This window comes from Bombus impatiens, unplaced genomic scaffold, assembly GCF_000188095.3.
Source record: "Bombus impatiens unplaced genomic scaffold, BIMP_2.2 scf_1096, whole genome shotgun sequence".
Classification (NCBI taxonomy): domain Eukaryota; kingdom Metazoa; phylum Arthropoda; class Insecta; order Hymenoptera; family Apidae; genus Bombus; species Bombus impatiens.
Genome location: NT_177515.1, coordinates 86310 through 108993, shown reverse-complemented (window position 1 = coordinate 108993; position 22684 = coordinate 86310). Strand labels below are relative to the sequence as shown.

The window sequence follows — 22684 nt, the reverse complement described above, 5'->3', positions numbered from 1 at the left end:
TTGTCGATAGAGTTGAGAAAAGGCGGGAATGGTAGAGAAGTGTATTTCGAACGGACGGAAAGCGTCAAGTGAATGCAGTTCAAGATGGCGGCTTCCGCTCGTTGCGCCAGTGCACTCTGTGAGATCGTAGTGGACGGGAGCCGTTGAATACGCCGAAGCCTCGACTTTCTAGGCCGTTTGTAACACTCTAAAGGTGAGTCTTTTTTCAAACGTAATTATATGCGTGTGTACAAGTGAAGCAGAGGTCATTGCACGCAATGTCTTTTAAAATATCGCCCGTAAATAATACGAAGTGTAATTGAACGCGGATCGTGTAGACCCCGTAGCCATGCAGTCGCCTGATCTTTTTCACAAGTTGCTCGAAATAACTTGTAACTTGGTCGTTTTATTACATTTTCGTAGTCGAAATCGTTCATTTCGACTCGTTCTCGTTTGATATACGTCATCATATCGTTTCGTTTATCGAACGAATTATCATTTTAATAAAGTTCGTTAGATTCCAGTACGATAAAAAGGTGGTCTGAAGGTAGTCACTTGCCGCTCACAGCGGATGCGACGCACGCGACGCGACAGCCCTAACGAACAAGATAATTGCCGCCATCTTAGTTGTATAGTTGGTGATGAAATTATACATTTTATGCTTAAAAAGAATCGAAAAAATAATTAGTTTCAAATCTCGCTCTACCGTATACCTACACGATAGTTAACGTATTGGCAGTTGTTTTCATCGAACATAGGAATTTCTTGATATGACAACTAACCGCGTAAGTGTTGGATCGATATTACAACTAATATTTGCTTGCAATATTTGATCCCTTATATGGTTCGGAGAAATCGGAGATACATTGCGTAGTAGATTTAGCTTGTTCTCTCGCGTACAATATGTATTTGGCCTGCTTCCGCTTGAAATCGTGTTAAAGCACGACACGCGCTTTCCATCTTCGTAAAGGCGTTGTGCCGAGCACACGCCCTTTGACAGGTGAACCGATCATCGTGCTTTCGATATTGCGTCGACACATCTTGCCTGATAAACACCCAAGTCCATATACGTAATATAGGTATCCATCAATAGTAACATTCGATTTTAGTTCCCGTGCGTTAGGTTATGTATAAATTTATGTACTGTCTCATTATTGACCGACATAACACGCGCGCAGTTCATAATCGTCCATTTTTCTCAAAATATGTAGTACGTCATTCAGTTCCGTAAAGTATTTCCACGAAAAAGATTGGACGCAGTAACGCGCCATTCTCTACCTTCTCTCTTCAATTAGCTTATAGCGAATTATCTTTCATTTTTGGTGAACGGCAATTTTAGTAGAAGGTACTTAGGCATTTGTTCGTAGTGGAGGACCGTGAATTCCCTTTCTCGCATCTTTCTTTTACTCTTTCTCGGTCATCGAACAACTCGAATTGAGGTAAAGTTTACTGCTTTTGCCAAGGTCAACAATGACGATGGCGATGACGATAGTACCGACGACAGATTTTCGTTCCCGTAAGCTTACTTATTAAGGCTCGCTCGTTATCATATAGGTGTGTTTCATAAGTTTGCCATTTTGTTATTTCAAGGTGTTTTCCATTCCATTTCTAAATTTATTGAAAAAGTCGTAAACATCGTTGGCACGGTAATTCTATCGATTCATGTCAATGTTCTACTTCTTCTTTTTTCCAGTCTGACCGTCCCTTCGTTCGATCATCATTTCTCTTATTTTTTTCTTTCCATAATTCGGTAATTTGGCGTGCTACTATTGTAAGTTCGAATTTGAAATGAAAAACCCCGAAATAACGCGAGAAAAGCTTCGAATGATAGTTGTCGCGCTAAGTTTATAAGTAATAATAAATTGGCGAGTATGCGTGCGGTCTCGAGTTGTTGATCGGTATGCTCAAGAATTTGACCGAGCAATATCAGGGGGTTGTTCTTGCTGAACGCTACCCTTATCTACCATTGTTCGTTCTTTTAACGTGACGCTATGAACTAAACGGCTAAAACTAGTCGGTTAAAAACAAACAAGTTCTTGCTTGTTAGAGGTTGAAGAAAGTCTCGGTGGTCGTGTTGTTACATGTAGTGTTATATATCAAGGACAACTGTCAATGAGAGAAAACGGTAATTAAACGCGTTATCGAACGGGTAGTCAGCTATCGATTTTATGGTTCCATGGACGGACCATAGGTATAACACTTTGTGGCTGCGATCGAAATTTGTGGAAGTGTGTATGGTACGAGTATCGTGTACGGTCGGAAATTGAATTTTACCGATTAATAAGGTATCTTGGATACGACAAGAACGTCGCGTGTCTCTTTAATCGTTGTTCACGATCGTATTGCCATTTTGACGAGTGATCGCATCTGAACTTTTCTACATTCTCTTTACTGCTAACGACTAAATCGAGTAGTGTTTTCTTTTGTTTAAAAAGAATCAACTAGACAGACTTTCGATGAAATTATTAGTTTTATTCGAGTGACACGCTTGTTTATTCATTCGGAAATATTTTTACGTAATTGTTTATGTTAAGCATCCTTCCGCAAAATATCGACGTTATTTGCGAGTTATTGACGATAAGAAGATATAATCGTAGAGGTTTTTTATTAGCATAGGTGTGCTTGCAGCAGTTTGCACTATTCGCTTTTTCGTATCGTTCCTACGTTACCATGTTTTCAAACGTCTCCGAATTGGTTGCCCGAGTCTAAGACGTTCGAGCAAGCGTCGCATATTATTTTTTGTTCTTGTAGCTAATGATGTTTCAGTAACGTCGATATATCGATTCGACTAGTCGGTATTATAGAGTTTCAAAGTTTCGAAAGATCCTCTCGGTTCAGCGAATGTATCGCGAAGTATCGTGTGTATTCGGCCAACTCGTGAACGAACGAGCTGAACCGAATCGAAGCAGCGAGCTTGACATCATTCGCTATTCCAAGACGGCTGACGCAGAAACTCGCGCGAGTTCATCCTGTATAGCTGGCGCTGTGTTTCGTTTCTTCGAATGTACGCACGCCACCTCTAACGTAAATACCAATTGCGCACGATGTTTTTTGCTCGATTTTTTCAAGAATAATCGGATCTGATTTTTGCTGATAGTCTGAGAGGAGTAACGTGTCCGGTTCGATAACTTTTCGTACGTTTGATAGAATCTAGTTGATAGGATCTGAATCATAAATCTAGTGATCGATTTGTCGAGGCGGATCGTTTTGGTACGGAAACTATTCGGTTTGTATAAATCGTAATGCGGCAGGAGCGTTTGCGATTTTATCCCTTTTATCGACAACTTTTGCGTGCGGACGCGCGCGTGCGCGTGTACGTGTGTGTGTGTGGTCGAACGTGAAACTAGAAGAAGCTAGTAGTAGAGTAGCATAAAAGTCGAAAGAAGTCTGACCCGTTGCAGTCAACCTTTCCCCCACCTCGTTGGTGTGCTCGATGAACTCAAGTTGGCATAAGATTTCGTCGTAGGTGAATGAAAATATCGAGCGTAACGGAAGACGCGTGTATTAGAAGACGAGTGAATGGCAGCGGTGCAAGCACGCACTTGCTACGTCTGTTGCCCGAGTTAGCCATTCGAACACCGGCAATAACAGCGTGTTAAATAAGCACGAGTTTTTCACATGGTTCTCCCTTTTCTTCCTTCTTTTCGTTTTCCCTTAATTGTAAAATTAAACGTAAGTCGTGGGAATAACAGCAAGATGGTCAAGGAAGAAGCAACGGAGAATGTAGATTTCGTCGAATAGATGGTGGAAATCATTGAGTTGAACTTGTTCGAAGGGAGCAGAGATACACCTGGTTGGAGATGAGAGTCGAAAGAATATAGAAGCAGCTGAAATATCACGCCTACACGTTACGCTCTACCACCTGTAGTACGCGTTGTTGATGGTTCGCAAAAGCTCGCCCTTTATACGCATTTCAATCGGAAACTGGTTGCCGATGTCTGGCGCGTTGACACGGCTCTCCACCTACCATCGTTTTATTTGCATTGCGTCGTAAATACAAATGTTTCTTACGCTTTCTCACGAACCTATAACTCGCATTTTGCTCACTCATCGTTCCTACTCGTTGGTTTCTCGATATATTATCAAATCTTGTAGAACACAGCAATAAAAATAGCATGGTGCATATACTATTGAAAATCAATAACGAAATATCCTCGAGTCTGGCGACTACGCCCGGTGCCTCGACGACGCGACGAGGTAATGGAGAATTTCGTTAGGCACGACGAAGCTTGAAAAATACGAGGACAGTTTTAAGCCGGTCCATCTGTACAGGGTCAGTGTCGTAACAGTTACGCTTCCTCTATCCTCGATGGCCTGCACCTCTCTCTTTTTTCTTCGTTTCATTCGATACGTTTATATCGATCATCTATTCTCGAAAAGGCGTATTCAAGTTGGTTCTTCGCGTGAAACGAGAAACTCGTTCATGGCCGACCGACGATCAAACGAGCTCTTTTGCCTTATCGGTTGCTACCGACGTGCTGCGAAAAACCGCTCGTTTCTGCGTCAAATATTTGCCCGTCTGCAAACGCGGAACAGAGAAAAAGCAGCGATATCGTTTAACCGTATCCCTCTTACAAATTTCGGCTGAATTTAATCTAAAAGAAGTCACTCGTGAATAAGCTGGTTTGTCATCTGGAAATCGAAAATTGCGAAGTTCTTGCAGTTACCGCGCTCGCATGACGCTCGTCGAACGACTTGCTCTCTTCGGTAATATCGCGCGCTCTTAAACGTTTGACACGCACTGTGCTTCACGTAACACCGTGCATCACTATACGCACTTTGATGCGCAGTCCGTCGCAACTTATTTCACCCGATCTTCCAACGGTTGTCAACCATACCCACGTTCGCTCGCTCTACTGCACAGTCTATGATGCAATTTATTTCACGCTTATCGCATATCGTATTATTCTATAATGTCCTTTCGAATCTAACGTGTTTATCGGAATATTACATACTTCGTGCCGTACGAATCGGAAGTGTGAAATCTAATCTCTTGTTGTTTCGCACTGTACGAAGAGTGATATCGATAGAGTCGTAATGACAGTAACTAAATTACTTCGCTACATCTCAACGTCTTAACGCTATGGATTCGAAATTAGAAGAATTCCTTCGTATTTGCTACCGAGTTTTTATTACGTGCAATAAGAAGACGGTTGAATCGAGACGGCAAGTTCACGCCGTTGCCCACCTGTTTCTCTCTCATGTTTGTATCAACGTACTTACGTTGTGCATGCGGAGCTACTATTTTACTTTATTGTTTGCCATCGAATTACCTGTCGTTTCGTATGAAACGTTCAAACGTTAAATTCAGTGATATCGATACGCTACCTACCACTAATAACAAGCAATGATAAATCGACGAAAGAATCAAACGAAAACGTAACGCTTGAACTTGTCTCTTATTTTCTCGATTACTATCGATCGACTCGTTGCGACTCGTTTGTTTGGTCATCGTCAATGTGTAAGAGCAAGCATGTCAAAGGCGACTCATTTTAAGGATTGCCGAAGACAATTAGCTTGATGCTACTCTGCTTTCGATTGGTTTATGATAGGTATTTGGACTGCCTGTTATGGCCAGTGAAAGTGCGAATAACAATGTTAGATGCTAAACGACAGCTAGTGATGTCTGATCGCATAGCTTTCAAATGTCGAAAGTTTGATTGTTTGAAAGACAAGAGTTTAAAGGATCGCAAGCAGCTCAAGGTTACGTTGTCTTAATTAAAGGATAGGAAGATTATTCCTACAAGTGTATGATGATCGCGAAATGGAAGCCAGAGGTTGTTTCGTTGTAAAAGAACTATGAAAAACGGTACAACGCTTGGGACAAAGAAGCATTACGATTTAATGCACGGTTGAATGATTCAGCCACGAACTATATTATCGGTTTATCTGTTTCTTTTACCAAAAAATTTCTCAGAAACAATTGGTCGAAATAAATACCCTATTTCTACAAGATTCGGCAAAGAATGGCAAAACGGCATTAGCAGAGGTGGGGGTGAGCAATGGAAAATGGTGGCCAAGGCAGAAGGGCGGGTCGGTTGCAGGGGTTGCGCGCGCCTCCGCAGATCAATATTTCATTTTAGCTTCGCCAACCAGCTAAAGAGTAAAGGAGACGAAAACTACCTACCTCTTCTTGTACGCGTCTTCTCGATACAACCATTGTATTCTACATAATTACCACTTTTTCTATACTCGTATTCTCGTTGATACGAATCGTCCACATTTGTCTTTTTTTCTTATCGAACCAAATGCATTCCTATTTTTAATTTGTCTTTTTTTCCTGCTTGTCTTCTCCTTCTCTCTCCCTTTTTTTTCACCTCATATATTGTAGATTTACCGGAAAAAAATCAAAATATATGCACCTGCGTTCGTGACGTGAATCTGTATGAAAATTCAGAAATTATTGAAAAGAGCGAACCTCGAGGCCAGAAGATTTTGCGGAATGCCGTTTTACCGTTTAATACGTACTGCAATTGATTTTACGTTTACGTACTTAGGCTACGAGTTGGCGAACCATACGACGAAAAGTAGTTTCATTTAAAATGAAAATAGAAATCAATCGATATCTTTGGATGTTTATTTGATACATCGTATATTTTCAAAATGATTCGCCGGCAAGAACTGCGTATCACGTGATGATACACGTGTTTTCGCGTCACGTTGAGGATTTGATTTTACGCGCAAGTTCAATTTTCACTGTTCGCATACATTTTTATTAAAATGGAAAATGGTTTCGTCATTCGAATCTTTTCGAAGTGTTTTTTCTAAAAGTATCGTAATAATTATATAAATGCAATTAATTATGCATACAAATAAACGTGTGAAACGTTAATATATACGTGAAAATATATATGTACATATATAACATAAATCGATAAAAAATTATTACGACTTTTCACGACTTCAATTTTTCACCGATTCCAAACAACCATGGAAAATAACATTTTGGTAACTTATACAGCGTAATTAACGAAAAATAAAAAGTATGAGAGAAGTGGACTTGACGTAAAAAGCGATGGAGAAAAGGATGTACCTATCCGATTGATTTAATTTGAGAAAACAAGTTTGAAGGGATATGAGGCAGGAAGAAAGAAAAGAAACTACAAGAGAAGAGAAGAGAGGAGAAGGGAAGGGAAAGGAATGAAAAAAGAAAGAGCAATGATATAGAATGCATGCGAAAGAGATATTGAAAGTATATATGCAGAATATATAACGCGTAGCGCTGCGTAGCGCAGCGCAATACGACGCTACGCATCGTATTCCATGGCTGGCGTCCCGGGACAGGGACAACCGTGCGCCACTGCCCCACCCAACCTTTCAAGCCGGCCATGCTGGGCGAACCGATCAATACTTCGGCTCGGTCACGAAGGAAACCGAGGGAAACCGACCTAGGACGAGTAAAACCGAATGCGGACGAGTCCGGGCACGAGGCGCGCCGAGTCCCCACCACGAGCAGCGTTGCCGGCTCAGTCGTGCGGGAGTGGTCACTGAGGGATGTGTGGTACCGTAACTGAGTGACTGAGGAAAAAGACCCGGCGTAGTTTCTCCGCGTAATACGCTCTCGCTCTTTACCCCCCTGAACAAAAAAGAACTAGCAGTACCGAGAGTCTAGTCAGTTTTCGGCCCCCCTCCCGATTTTACGCGAAACTACGGAATACGCTGATCGTATATTTATTTAAGTATTTATTGTACAAAAGACTTTAAATATAGGTAAGACTGCGACGATTCGTTGCTCTGCTTCTTTTCTATAAGTCTATGTCTCGCATTTACTTTTCTGCTCTATCTTTCGAGTTTCTCTCTCGATTTACTTAAATCTCTAATTATTTTCTACCTATTTAGTTTTTTTTATCTTTTTCGTTTGACTTCGTTCTTTGCCATGCATGCCAAGGCACAAGTGATTGCTTCCGTATCTCCTTTATTCGAACCTCCTTTTTGCAGGCCGTATTAGTATTTCGAGAATGTGCTGGAAATTTCGCTTTGTGTCGCGTTTTCCTACGATTAAACTAACGAGTCAAGGAGAGTGAATCGGTTATCGATCTCTGCGGTATAATACTGCGACGCAGTAGAATCGAAGTGAATCGGCGCGGTCTCCGCAATGACGCCGATTCGTTTTTCGCCGGAAGCAAGGTGTTCCCGTTGTTGGTTTCTTTGTCCTCGGCTTGTTCAAGTCCATATCGCGACATGAAGCGGTTGTGAACGCTTCGAGGACGGGGCGTGTTAACTAAGGAGAGAGGGAGAGAGAGAAAGACAGAGGGAGAGAGCGTAGACAAGGAATTTCGCTCTCGCTTCGTGAAAGTAGCGCCGTGGCGCTCCGTTTGACTGCTCCCTCTTCGGCTGAGATACGCGACTACGTCGAGCATAACCTCAAATCATTCATGATAAATGTACACAATTTTTTTTATTTCAAAGCGTTTCGCGGGTTTGACCTTCGGCCTGACAGCGTCAGTTTTGCTCCTCACCTCCCACGGAAGCTACCACTTTGCGTGTCTAAATTGAATGTCTTTTTCTACCTCTTGAAACGTATTCGTGTGGCAACTGGTAAAATTTTATTAAATCTCCTCGTTTCCTCTTGTTTCTTTAGTTTATCAATTTTGGCTAATGTGTTTAAATGCGAAAAATAACGATTTAAAGTAAGCGTAATGTACGTTAACAGAATCGTAATTTATCGTACAGAATATAACGCGTAATATAACGAGATATAGATAGACATAGATAAATGAGAATCGGCCGATAAAATTCGTATTTTTATCAACGTGACAGAGATGTCACGTTTTTCGATCCGTGCGACATCTTCATTAGTATTCATCTCAGTGACTGAAATTATCGCTTTTTCGTGATCATATCATATAAGTTATTTCATTTTCGAGATTTTTAATGCAATGTGGGATTAGTCGTGGTAGGTAATGGATGGGGTCGGCCAATGGGGACCTATTTAGGACCAAATGCAAAGTTAATACGAGATGAATTGTAAGAATCGTTATGGCATTTGAAAGAAGAAAGATAAGGGTATGAAGAAATTGTAAAAGAAGCACGAAATATGTATTTCGCGTTAATCGCTCGTATCGTTTATCGAAGTAGGTTTGACCAAGAGAAGTAGACGTAGAATTTATATCGGTTAGTTCGAACAAACAGTTGTATGTATTTCGTCACGTTTCATTCGCGATCCGGTTGAAAAATTTGCGCCGGAAATATTTCACTGGCAACGTGGGATTTCTCATTAGTTCTCGTGTAGATCCGGCAACAGTGTCGCCGAGTCTCTGCTAACCTAAAGCCAGGTGATTGCGCGCGATTAAATATAGGACGTCGAATACACCTACCGGTTTAATATTTCCGTCCGGGTTTCTTCGAAGAAGAATTTGGCTGCTTGACCTTCCGTCTATCTACCGTCACGCGGATCGTGCTACTTGTCGAATAATCGACCAATGATAACAACCATAAGAAATGATACGAAATTTCGAAGAAATTAACTCGTTCGATTCGCAATTTGCCATTTTAGTATCATTCAGTTTGTAATATCGATTCATGAATATATGTTTTCTCCGAGATGCTCGATCGAATCTCGATTTGATTACTAATCCAGCTTGTGATTACTTACATCGTACATAATTTTATCGATTATTTGCACATTAACGTGAAAAACGATGAATGTATATCTTGTAATAAGATTTACGATTAATCGTTTTTCTTGTACGTCGCGTGAGCCAACGTATTCTTGAATATCTTTTTGCATGGTGCAATGTTCCAATCCGATTTATAATAGTTCATAGTAAATACCACGAACCGGAAGCACGCGAACAAGAAATTTTAGTCTAATTTTCATTGCCGTATACACATTTTTACAGAAAAACGGTAGTTTTTCTGGTGACATAATGTTCTCGTGTCCCAACAGTCCTATTAGATGAATGGATGTGAACGGCGATCGCGACAATAACGATTCATACGCAGTTTCTACGTAACTTGCATCGTCGTTATATTTACCAGCGTGATAAGGCGCATTAAAAGAAAACAAGTTTCGAAAAATTGCTCATCTGTTTTTCAACGTTGAATCGCACTCGTAAATTGGGTATGCGCAAATTATGAAAAATACGCGTGCGCCGCTTTGCGAATAATCGTTTGGAGGAGCTGCTTCATGGTTGCTTTATGACAATGATGTAAATGTTTACTGATTGATACGTAAAACACCGTTGTTCGTTACCCCTTTAAGTAGCACAGAATGCATTTCGCTCGAGGAATTAATAACAAAGACTTACCATATATCGCACATACACGAAATCGATCATGTTTCAGCTTTTAAAATTACTTACTTTGAATACCAATGATTGATGTTATAGCAGCGTTTCAGCTTATGATTAGAAGTAGGGTAATAAGAACAGCGTGTTTTATTTTCTTGTAGCAAATTCCAAATTTTTTACTGCTATTATCGCGATAAGTGATGGATTAATCCTTATTTATCGTATGTATAGAGATAGATCGTCGTATTCGAAATTACTTTGCTAATTGATTTTTTCGAGCCGTCTGGAATCTTAAAACGTGAATCGAACGGAGTTTGCGCGTTATTTGTGTGCACGAGAAAGAAAGGAGGATGATCGATACGAATGGGAGTAGAAAACGACTCTGCTTGAAGTCAAATGGAAACGTCGTTAAACATCGGTAGGGGAACGCGTAGAGAAATGGTGGTATCGTTTCCGGTATAATCCGCGATTCATTACTTTCATTCTTGGATGCAGTTGTAATCGACGCGTACGCGTGAGAAGTATATAGATTTGCCTGTTACGTCGCGTCACAACGATGTTCCTTGCCGCCGTGACTCATTGGGGGAGAATCAGGCGCCATATGCGATATAGCTGATATAAAAGCTCCGTGCCGATATTATGGATTCTTTCTAGTTACTGTTGATCGTGGTCGATGATTTTCGCTGATTCTATCTATGAATCGATGTTCTTAACGATCGTTGAGATCGAGAATGTAGGGTAAAACGCGTACAAATACGAAACTGAAGATCTCGGGTGCGCGTGCGCGCGCACGGTCGACGAACGGTCGTAGAACGTGTTAAAAGGAGTCGAGATGTTTAGATGTGTGCCTACTACGGTTTGGCGTTGTAACGCGGTCCGATGCAGTGACTCATCGTTACCATGCGATTATATCCACGTTAGTAAAGATGTCGTTGAAGTTTTATTCTTTCCATTTATGCGCGATCTTTATCGATCGATCATTTTATGGAAGATTTCACAATCGTTATACTCGCTTCTATCCTGCTTAAAAATGTAACAGATAAAAATCGATCGAATGAACATAAAAATCTACCGGTATTAATAGAAACAGGAAAAGGAACGTTTGCAGCAGCTTGTGTCGTTTTGAACATAATCGGTAGGAATAATCACGCGATGACATCATTCCATTGGAAATAATTTGTTAGTTGAGTGCATAATTTCTAGACACGAATCGTGATAAGAGAGTATTATAATTATTATGGATATTATTGGATAAAAATGGTTGGAAATAGCGAAAAATTAATTAAAAGTTCAAGTTTTCAACGTGAAATAGTTTTATGCATTAAATCGATTGAATTGGTCGTTGATCGCAAGAGAAACGTAGATTTTTATCAAACAGTGAAATCCATTATATTCAATTCGATTTGATTTAGAACGTAAAAATGTTTGGTGTAGAGCTAAAGGTGCACGCGACGTTCATGGTCAAGGCTGAGAAAGACCGAATTTCTCTTTCGGGTAAATCCATTGTCAATGACCGTTACCAAACCGAATAAAAGGAGAATGTAACTGCGTTTTCGAAACATCTGCTCATCCGTAGCTTCGAAGAAGAAATTCCCTATTTCTTTTCGAAGAAGAAGGAAGAAAATACTCGCGACACTATGTGCGAACGAGGCCAGTTAGGTTGAAGCACACGCGCGCACGGCCCGAGTACGTCATACTCTGTGTTCTAAACGCGTCGGTGAAATCTATTCTCACGCGCGTACCAGCGACTCCCGGATAGATGAGAAAAGGAACTCAGCGACATTGAAGCCGCGAGTTAATCCAACTGTGTTGTACCGTTACGCCTGTGTCGATGTACGTTATGTACACACCTCCTCTCCTCTCCTCTCCTCTCCTCTCCTCTTCTCTTCTCTTTTCTTTTCCTTTTCAATAATGTTTTCTTCGTCCTTTCAATTACGCCTGACTGAATTCCCTCGTTGTTTGTTTAGCTCTGTATATCGAGATTTTTGCTTTCTAGCCGACACAATGTCCGTCGATAAGGAGGAATTGGTTCAGCGTGCAAAGCTCGCCGAGCAGGCAGAAAGGTACGATGATATGGCAGCCGCGATGAAGGCAGTCACCGAAACAGGAGTCGAGTTATCGAACGAGGAAAGGAACTTGTTGTCGGTAGCGTACAAGAATGTCGTTGGTGCAAGACGTAGCTCGTGGCGAGTCATCTCCTCCATCGAGCAGAAAACCGAAGGTTCTGAGCGCAAACAGCAGATGGCCAAGGAATATAGGGAAAAGGTTGAGAAGGAGCTGCGTGAAATCTGTTATGACGTATTGGTAAGAATTCCCTCCTTTTTCACTTCTCTTTTACACATTTTATTACGAATTATTATTATGCAATTTCGATTTGACGAATAACGAAATTCACATAAATGGGAAATGTTTGCGTATTTCCTTCTTAAGTGGATGAGACGCACACGATCAACTACGATACGTGCATTATTCTGGTCGGAACATTCTGATATGGTAGATTTAACACGTCCACGGAGCAGTAGCTGGCTTTTGGTGTTTATAAATGGATCGTCTTACATCGGTGAACGATCCTTTCTGTCGCGTCTGCGTATTCCATGGCTGGCAAAAGCAAAGATCGCTCATCGGTTTGGATTTCACGTGGCTTGATTACCACCGGCTCGGCTCCTTGTCCAATAGCTCGTCTTGCGATCTTTTCTCGTCGTCCAACGAGCGTGACAAAACTTGTTCCAGTAATCGCGAGAACATCTTTCTTTATCGCGATTGAATTTGCTTTGATAGCGATTAGCTTGATGCGACGTGTTCAAATATTCGAAACAAATTTACATAAACGCGTTTAATATTTCAAGCCGCTATAGCGACGAGCGTTTGGAAAACGGAAAGCACCGGAGTGTTTCCCAATACTCACTGGCATATTCGTCGTATACTCGCGTATATACGATGGAAACGGAGATTTTCATTTTTGTGCGACATCACGTATAAATAGACAGAAAAATCGATGTAAATATTTAAATAGAGGGGAAAATATGTAAAAATTGATCGCACTGTCAACATTGCAGGGACTCCTTGATAAGTACCTGATCCCTAAGGCTAGTAATGCCGAGAGTAAAGTATTCTACCTCAAGATGAAGGGCGACTACTACAGGTATCTCGCAGAAGTCGCTACCGGAGAAACCAGAAATGGTATGTATCTGGTAATGCGATAAATTACTAACAGCTATACAACTACAACTTTACCGATTCCGATTAATAATCACTGTTAGTCGAAGTTGATTTTTCATCGACGCTCTTCTAAAGCGTTAATACGACGTGAGATTTTGTTTTTTCTTTTTTTTTCTTTTTTCTTTTTTCTTTTTTCTTCTTTCTCGCGTTACAAAGTTTCTTTGAGATACATGGTAATTTGAAAGTAATTGCACTATCGAAGATACACTGTCTGTAATCTGACATTGAATTCGTACGAGAGAATCGATATACGTCTTTCTTCGAATAGAAAGGTGTCGCACAATGCTCTCGTACCTGTGACCGTCTTCGTAGTTGTACTTCAAAAAAAAAAAAAAAGAAAAAAGGAAGCACAGCTGCAACGGCAGGTGTTCTTCGTTGAAACTACTCTCTGATATATTCTTAGATTTAAGTGGATTTGAAAAATTCCATGACGCTCGTCCTATGTCGGAATATCTGTGTATAACGCGTTACACCTGAACAGAAAAACGTTCCTAAAACGTTGGTGGAATTTAACGCCGTATATTTTTCTCGATAATGACAAAAACGTCTGTTACGTTTCATTTCGCTCGTGTATATTCGATGTTAAATTCACATAATAACATACAGAAACAAGAGAGAGAGAGGTGTCGTTTCTTTCGAAATTAGTTTGAAACGCGGACAAGTCGAATTACGAGTTTCGTAAATTGATGTCGGTTAGCGTGTATCAGATCGTTCTGTATCTATGTTGTTGTCATTATTACTATTATTATTATTATTATTAATATTATTATTATTATTAGTATCGGTATCATCGTCACGTTATCTGCGAAACATTAAAGATGACTATGTATCGAGGTACCATCGGTGTTAAATTCGAAATATCGACGATTACGAAAAGATTGAAATTTTGCTGATAATTTTGCACGTAATATATTCAGCCGTGGTAGACGACAGTCAGAGGGCATACCAGGATGCGTTCGAAATCAGCAAGTCAAAGATGCAGCCTACCCACCCGATCAGGCTAGGTCTCGCCCTGAACTTCTCCGTTTTCTATTACGAAATCCTCAACTCTCCAGACAAGGCCTGCCAGCTGGCCAAACAGGTATAATTCACAAAGGCGAGGGTTGATACGCATATCGATAATAGAGTTTACAGCAATCGCGGAAAGATGCGAAAGGATGGTGGTGATGCAGTGGAGGCAAAAAACATGATATTCCGCTTTATCGTTTATGGGGTGATGGAAGAGGCACTTTAACCTTTCCAACTTGTCGTGTATCTAAGCTCTGGTCGACTTCTTTTTGTTCGCACAACCGTATAGTACGCTCACGTACACCATAACGAATACTGTAAATGTTCGCGTAGAATTCAGGCGAGCTGGATGCTCGTTTCTTTTCCCGTTTCCTCTTCGTTCTTCCTATCCCAAGGTCCCCTTACATATATATCGCGATAGAGGGAGGTCACGTTCTATGTATACGTTTGTAGAAATTGTAATATGGATTTCCCGGTTTGCATTACAGCGGTAGTCGAGGATTCACAGAAAGCGTACCAAGAAGCGTTTGACATAGCAAAGTCAAAAATGCAGCCTACGCATCCCATCAGGCTCGGTCTTGCTCTCAACTTCTCCGTTTTTTATTACGAGATCATCAACTCACCAGACAAGGCCTGCCAGCTGGCCAAACAGGTATAATTTATAAAAACGAGGATGATGTCGGTAGTGTTCACAGCAATCGTGGAAAGTTGCAATAGGAAAGACGACGGCGGTGGTGATGCAGTGGAGGCAAAAATATGATTTTACTTTATCTTTCGATGGGAAGACGCTTTTACTTTTACAACTTGTCGGCGTGTATTCTAAGCTTCGTGATCGAACTCGTGTATGAATATTTAACCCGAGAAACTTAGTTGCGCACAGGGGTTGGATAGTCGCTCCATTGGTTCCTTCTCCCTATTTTTTATTCCTTCCGATTCCGACGTGCACACACACACACACACATACACACACATACACTTATACAAATGTACCTCGACAGAGGTTATGCGCTATCTCGAAATTTATGAAAGTTATAATTTAGATTTCTCGGTTTGCATTGCAGCGGTAGTCGAGGATTCACAGAAAGCGTATCAAGAAGCGTTTGACATAGCAAAATCAAAAATGCAGCCTACGCATCCCATCAGGCTCGGTCTTGCACTCAACTTCTCCGTTTTTTATTACGAAATTATTAATTCTCCGGCTAGAGCCTGTCATCTTGCCAAACAGGTTAGGGATAATCGACAGTTTGATGCTTGGTTGGATGACTATCATAGGTTAAACAAATAAACGTACTTTATATAATTTACAATTGACATCAGTGTGTCGTGGTACTGTGCGGTAAATGCTATGTTACTGAGTGCATACTAACCCATAAAAAAACAACAGAAAGAAAGAAGCTCCTTCGATATTTGGTGTGATTATTGCTGTAATTAGTCTCCACTGTATCCGGTAACCATTCCGCATCATACGCATTTAATACGTATATGTTCGTAACATTTTCTATCTCTAATAGAAATTGGTTAATGCTTTGCACGAATGTGTGATCTCGCGTGATTGAAAGAATGCGGTTCCTGTAGTTTTGGCGCGATTGCCGAATAAAATCGTGTGTGTAAATTGAAATGAACGCGGAATGTACGTTTTATCCAGTTTAACGTTTGCATAAATGTTTTAGGCGTTCGATGATGCGATCGCAGAACTGGACACACTTAACGAGGACAGCTACAAAGATTCCACGCTAATTATGCAGCTTTTACGCGACAACCTCACTCTTTGGACCAGTGACACGCAGGGCGATGCGGACGAAGCACAGGAGGGTGGAGATAACTAACCTTCCTAAGCTTAAGTCCTTTCTAACCTAATAAGAACATCCTATTCTCTATCGTCCCCCCGTCCCTTGAAGTGCTCACCCATCCATCCACCCGAGATCGATTTATTCATTCGCCTGTCCTTTCGTCCTTCGCGTACCTCGCTGCCCTGTCCCTCCTTCCCTGTCACTTTTATTCTTTTCTCATTCCGTTTAACAATCTTCGTTATCTTGTCAGTTTTACTATCCTATCGCTCTTACTCCTCGTTTTATTATTCTGTCTTATCCCTCTTCGGGTTTCCCCTCTATGTCGCCCTCTATGCCTCCCATCCTTTCTCTCTCCCACCCTTTTCTTCATCTTTCCTGCCTTCCTTCTTTACGTCCTTACTTCCTTCCACCTTTCTTCAATGCCACATTCGCAAGGGCAACGTCGCCTTTTTTCCGCATCCTTATTTTTTTAATCTCCTCCTCGAAAGTCACGACCTCTTTGTTCTAACGCGACCGCACACTGCTGCCAATGCCACCGCCACAGCTGTTACGCCCGATTCGAAAGCTCGAACACGAGAGAATCTCGTTCTCGACCGTATCCTTTCCTAAAGGATCGATTCACGTGCCGGTCGCTGAATATACTCGCTATTGCCACTCGTCAAAAGTTTTGAATTTGAGTATTCAATTTCAAAAGGAGTGTCGATCTACGACAGGAGGGGGAGGGGGGATGGAGAGAAAGGGGAGAGAGAGAGAGAGAGAGAGAGAGAGAAACGAAGAGAAGATAACAAAAGGCCAAGGAAAAAATTAGCGAATTTATGCGAAATTAACGTAGGATATTGCGTAACCACGCCTCGCGCGGCCCTTAACGAAAGGAAGCGGTCGAGTCGTGAGAGTTACTCGATCTCTTGACAACAAGTTTATCCGAGGGAAGCGTTATTGACTCGTGTTTGTGTGGAAGAACGGGAGAAAACAAATTGTGGATGAACAGAGGAAAGGACAGAGAGAATTTCGCAAACGCTGTCTCATCGTACGACGATAAGGTAGTATAAAAGATAGTATCGAAGAGTATAGAAGAGAACGAAAATGTTATATGTAACGTTATAAGAGAGAAAGAGGTAATCGCTAGTAGATTACGGGGTGTAAATGATGCTGTCGAAATCGTGACCGATGGAGGTAAAATGTCGAATAAACTAGTCTTTGACGGGTATGTAGAAACAGAAACCTGTATCGATATCGCTGTTCAGATGAGACGCGGGATGCGAGAAACAGCCACGAAACACTGTCACTACTCCCAAATCTGCTCACTATTTACCATCTAAAGTATCGCTAAACGAAACAGAGATTCGAGAAGAAACGAAGTGAAAGGAAAAAAGCACGCATGAATCTAATTACATTATATCCAGTTGTCATTAAATTAAATTTCACATTGTCTAGCAAGTACGATATTATTATACGAAGGGAAGAACGCAGGAGGAGAAAGGAGAGTAAAAATACATTAAGTTATTAAGTTCCAACACATCAGTGGTGACTTAATTTTTACATTTAATACTTTTTACATATTGCACGTTAGTAGTACACGAAAAAGTCTTATGCATACACACGCGTGCACGCGAGTACAGAATACTACATTTTGCGTGCATATTCGTTTCCTGTTTTCTATTCCATCTTTTTTATGTGTACGCGTACCCGTGTGTGTATGGTTTATAATTGACACGTTTAAAACGACTCTTTTGCTTTTAAATATTTTTTCAAAATTCGAATTTTTGTCCTTATCATAGTTGCTGTATTATCGAGGTGAGTGAAGCACATAACTTTAAGAATGCATTTTTATCCATCGTACGCCATGACCGTCCGTTGCTAACGCGTGAATATCTGAGAAGGAAGGGGACGCTTGATTTTGATTACTTAAACAGCCAATCGATACGTGACTACCTCTTAAGAAATTTCTCTCGATATTTCTTCTGTCCTGATTTTTAACTACAATAATTCTCACAAGCTGTGATTCTCTTTCTCTCGTTATGCTCCGCCTCCTCCATTTCCTCTCCTCTCCTCTCTTCTATCTTTCTTTCTTCCCCTCTCTTCCGTATATATGTTATAATATATATACATATATTATACACAATAATATATATACAACAGATATTTACCGGAAACTCGATTACTAATGTCATGATAAACGAAAGGAAAAAAAAGAAAACGAGAACAAATTATGTGTACGCGTGTAAAAAAAAAATCATATTCTCCTTAATTTTAACATACATACGCAAGTACGCAAGCATCTATACTCATTTGTATATATGTATGTGCGTGAGTGTATGCATGTATATATATTATATATATATAATCAGCTTTTTTTGTCGGCATGATCGATCTCGTGAAATTTGTCGATAGAGTTCGAGGATAATTCGTTATATCCTGCTATTTTGCAAATTTATATTAATAACTTTACAGAATTTCTTCTAAGCAGAGCATTATCTATGAATTCGGTTAATGTAAAAAAAATGCGAAGTTGGCGGAATGAATTTTTTTCCGTTTGTTCCTTAACGGATAAAAGCTCCATTATAGATCTTGATCGATCACCTATATAGTGACCTATACCATCAACCATCACAACTTATCAAACAACATGTTTCTTTTGGTATCTCGGGGTGACGTATTCAAACGGCAGATCACAAAGACGTGTAACGGTCTGTGATCGGCTCAAACGAAACCTTGATAAAAGGGACGAACGTTGCCATTTTAAAAATGGGAAGAGTCAAACGATAACGATAACGATAAATCGATCGCGTCCAAATGCAACGGATACGTTCGGTCCAGGGGCGGATTAACATGTATATATGTATGAATCAAGTACTTCTAATTATTTGAGAATTATGGCAAGTCCGTTTTGTATCTTAGTTAAATTCTAAGTAACAATTCCTAATTTTCGCCGATCGAATAAACGAAATTCCATTTGTTTCTATGTTAAAACCAATCATTCTTTTTTACAATATTAAAAATAAATAAACGTTAAATATTTGTTCGCTTTCGTTTCTTTTTTACTCTGTTTCTATTGTTACATAGTCGGTTGAAATCCTTAGAAATCCACCATCCGCCTCTGGTTCGGTCCATTCCATTAGGTCCTAATCTACCTGTCTCGGTAGAATGAACTCGACATATTCTTCGTCTCGTATGCATGGATACTTTTAAGTGTATGTAAAATACGCGCGCTTACCCTAAACACACAGGCGTAGACTTACATATACAGACACAAAACATATAATAATATACGTAAATGTTTACCATATGGAAACAAATAACGATTATCGGTATTACAGCGTGTGTTGCGTGGGTAAACGTTCCCCAAATATGTTGTACTTTTTAATGTGTCCATGTTTCTGTCGCATTGAACACACAATAGAGTATGAATGAACGAAGTTGGAGTACGAAAACGAGTCGATTTTGCAGAGGTATCCATAAAATCGATTCCGAATAGCAACGTGGGAAATCAATACTAATCCGTAGATTACGATTTCGTTCGAAAAGTACCGATTGAATCCGTGATTGATAATTTTATTCCTTTTAATGTGCGTTTTCTATCGGTTTACGCAAGTATTAGTTACCGATGCAAAAGAGACTGAGAACTAAGAATGGTACGATAAAATTATGCAGAATGGTTCCCGAGAGAGTCTTCTTAAATCCAACTATAAATGAACCAGTTAAGCGAGTTCGGGTAGATATTATAAAAGGAAATTGACACCATTCTTTGAAGGCAACTACATATATTGTTCTTTAATACCGGTCTCGCGCAGCGCATCTTTAGTAATATTCAATTCCTCTTTCTTTCTCCTTGGCCCTTTTGGAATTCCTAAACCATCGGCGTTCCATCAACATTTGTCCTTATATCCTTGTTACTACAAGGAGCATTAATTCGTTGTAATCGATTTATATATCTTTTTCCTTCAATATTTTGATCTTCGAGTATGTATATATACATATATCTTTTTTTTTTTTTTCTTTTATTAATGACATCGTCGTAAATTTACTTTGTAGATAAAGAGATTGAAGATCTCTTACGGGTTACGAAGGGGTGATGTACAATTTTTGTAATTTTCTTATTTGAATCCTTCCTGCGCTCATTTCCTTTATTCATTTTCTCGTTTCTATTTACTTTTTACTCGATCATTGTAAAAGTTTAGATTAGTAATTTGATTATCGAAATATTTATCACTGTGTTATAACAACAAATGGTAAAACATTGTCCTTCACTTTAATAATTATATAATATCTCGATTCGTAAAATTTCTCTCTCTCACTCACTCACTCTCTCTCTCTCTCTCTCTCTCTCTCTCTTTCTCTCTCTCTCCTCGTGGAGAAAGCTAGCCATCGCAAATTTCAAATATTCATCCGCTACATTTTCCTAGTTTCCTCGTCCCGAGTTATGTTGTTCTATTTGTATTTATCATCGATCATCGTAATTGTAAATTATAATTATTATAAACGTTTACACGAAATAATAAATTCTGATAAAATGTCTCAGAAAAGCCATAATCTCGATTGTTCTGCTTTCCAGTATTATCAAGTTCTGGAAGGACAGTATATTCTATATTGAGTCAATAAGTCCAAAAACATAATAACGCTTACATCCTTAACAGTATTTTAAATACAGATTTTGAAAACTTGATTTCGGAGGCTAGGCCAACGTAAGCACAATGTTCCTATACAGTAAGAATTCTTCGTTACAATTAATATTATTATTATCGTTTTCATGCTCGCTAGCTTCGTCATAATTTATCTTCGGTATCATTGATTCGAGATCCATCTTATGTAGATACTGAAGAGAATTAGAAAATAGGTAAAAATAGGTTCGATTGGATGTGAAATGAAAATTGTTTGATATCATTTTCAACACTGATTCGAGCGAATAAAAGCCTAGAAGTGGAGGGGATTGGTTTTTAATAAAACAGATTGTGTATTAACGATATTCACTTAAATTTAACCCTCTTGAAATAAAAGAAAAAGCAGTGTTGCAACATTTTGGTAACCTATATTGAAATTAAGAACTTAGCCATTGAATGGGTTCGCGATGTCTTTGTACATCTTGTTAACTTTCAAAGTTTATACGAAAATATGTATGTTTGTATATTCGACTACGAAAATATAGTAATTTAGTTGGCTTTTAATAAGTATCCGTATGTAGATCCTTACATTCTTGTGTCGCGTCATAATTTTTTATTTTTGCATACGTACTCGCATACGTGCATTTTTTCAAGAAAAGAATCCTACTGCAAAATAATTATACAAGTCTTTACATACAATCGACGTAGTTGATAAAGGAACTTTCTATTTTCTTCAAATATCTAGATTCTCTTTATTTCTTTGTCGTTTAGTTTTCTTTTTTTTTCTCTTTTTTCCAATGCAACCGATTATATAAGATCGAATCGGTCTAATAGTAGTTCACGATATTTCGACATAACATTTTTTGTTCCATCGTGCTTCATACTAAAAATATGAAGTCATAGGGCAAGATAACGAAGTGCATATAACGAGTACTTGCAAAGTACTTAGTTTAGTTGCGTACTATTTTTTGCTCATAGGGCTGTTATCCAGATCTTTACATAATTGCTGGAGATAAAAGACCAACGAAATTGGATTAAAGTAACAGCAGGTAATAAAATTTACGAAAGAAGTAAAACAAAAAATTGATTTGTTGATAAAATGTAGAAACAACTGAAATAATTTGTTTGAAAATCCGGCGGATCAATTACAGCTGATTTTTTAAAGAATGATCAGTTTTGATGAAATTTATCGCTAAAATCCAAAGATATTCTTTTTATATGTTGTATAAAGATATCTTATTACACCTTAAATGTGTAATAATAATATTGACATTGTCACGTATAATTTTTTTCGGCACTGTTACTAATTTCTTTCTTTAGAGATAAAAATTCGTTACTTAATAATCTGATCATAGATCAATCTACATACACGTATATATACACAAGACGTCATAAAACTTTTCTATTAGTAGTTGATGAAATTTTGATTTGTTAAAGCAAAAGCAAATAGATGGTATTTTTGAGCTTCTGTTCTTTTCAGTGACACGACTGAAAATAAAAATAACTAAATGTCAACCACATTCGTAAAGGAGCCGTAAAAGTACATATTTATATATTGTTATTTATGACGTGCAAAGTTCATTTTATCTCAGATTATTATTAGAATGAATTACATTGTCTTTGATAGGTCGTATGTCAATAACTATTTAGTGAAAATGATGATTGAATCCATAGGTTAAGTCAAGATGTTTTGCTGTTTTATATGTATGATCAAAATAATGAATACGTAGAAAGTTTTTTTGCAGAATTTATCAATCTTTGCATATAGCATATAGCAGAATATATAGAAATTAGTTTTCTTCCAACAAAAAATAGGGCAGGCAAAACTATATAAATTTTTAGTAAGCAGAATTTAAAA

At 39.2% G+C, this 22684-nt stretch overlaps 1 protein-coding gene across 7 annotated transcripts; it reads left to right on the top strand.

Moving 5' to 3' along the window:
• The first annotated feature begins 51 nt into the window (after positions 1-51).
• Positions 52-21186, top strand: LOC105681508 (14-3-3 protein zeta). Of its 7 annotated transcripts, none has more exons than XM_024371092.2 (5): positions 52-193; positions 12208-12515; positions 13268-13391; positions 15500-15663; positions 16109-19246. In XM_024371092.2, exons 2-5 carry the CDS (start codon positions 12216-12218, stop codon positions 16262-16264), a joined length of 744 nt encoding a protein of 247 aa, XP_024226860.1. In that variant the 5' UTR covers positions 52-193; positions 12208-12215; the 3' UTR covers positions 16265-19246. The 7 variants fall into 7 exon arrangements, with proteins under 7 accessions (XP_024226860.1, XP_012247046.1, XP_012247044.1 ...); XM_012391623.3 differs by lacking the exon at positions 15500-15663 and adding an exon at positions 14927-15090 and having other exon boundaries at positions 54-193; XM_012391621.3 differs by lacking the exon at positions 15500-15663 and adding an exon at positions 14348-14511 and having other exon boundaries at positions 59-193.
• The last annotated feature ends 1498 nt before the right edge of the window (positions 21187-22684 follow it).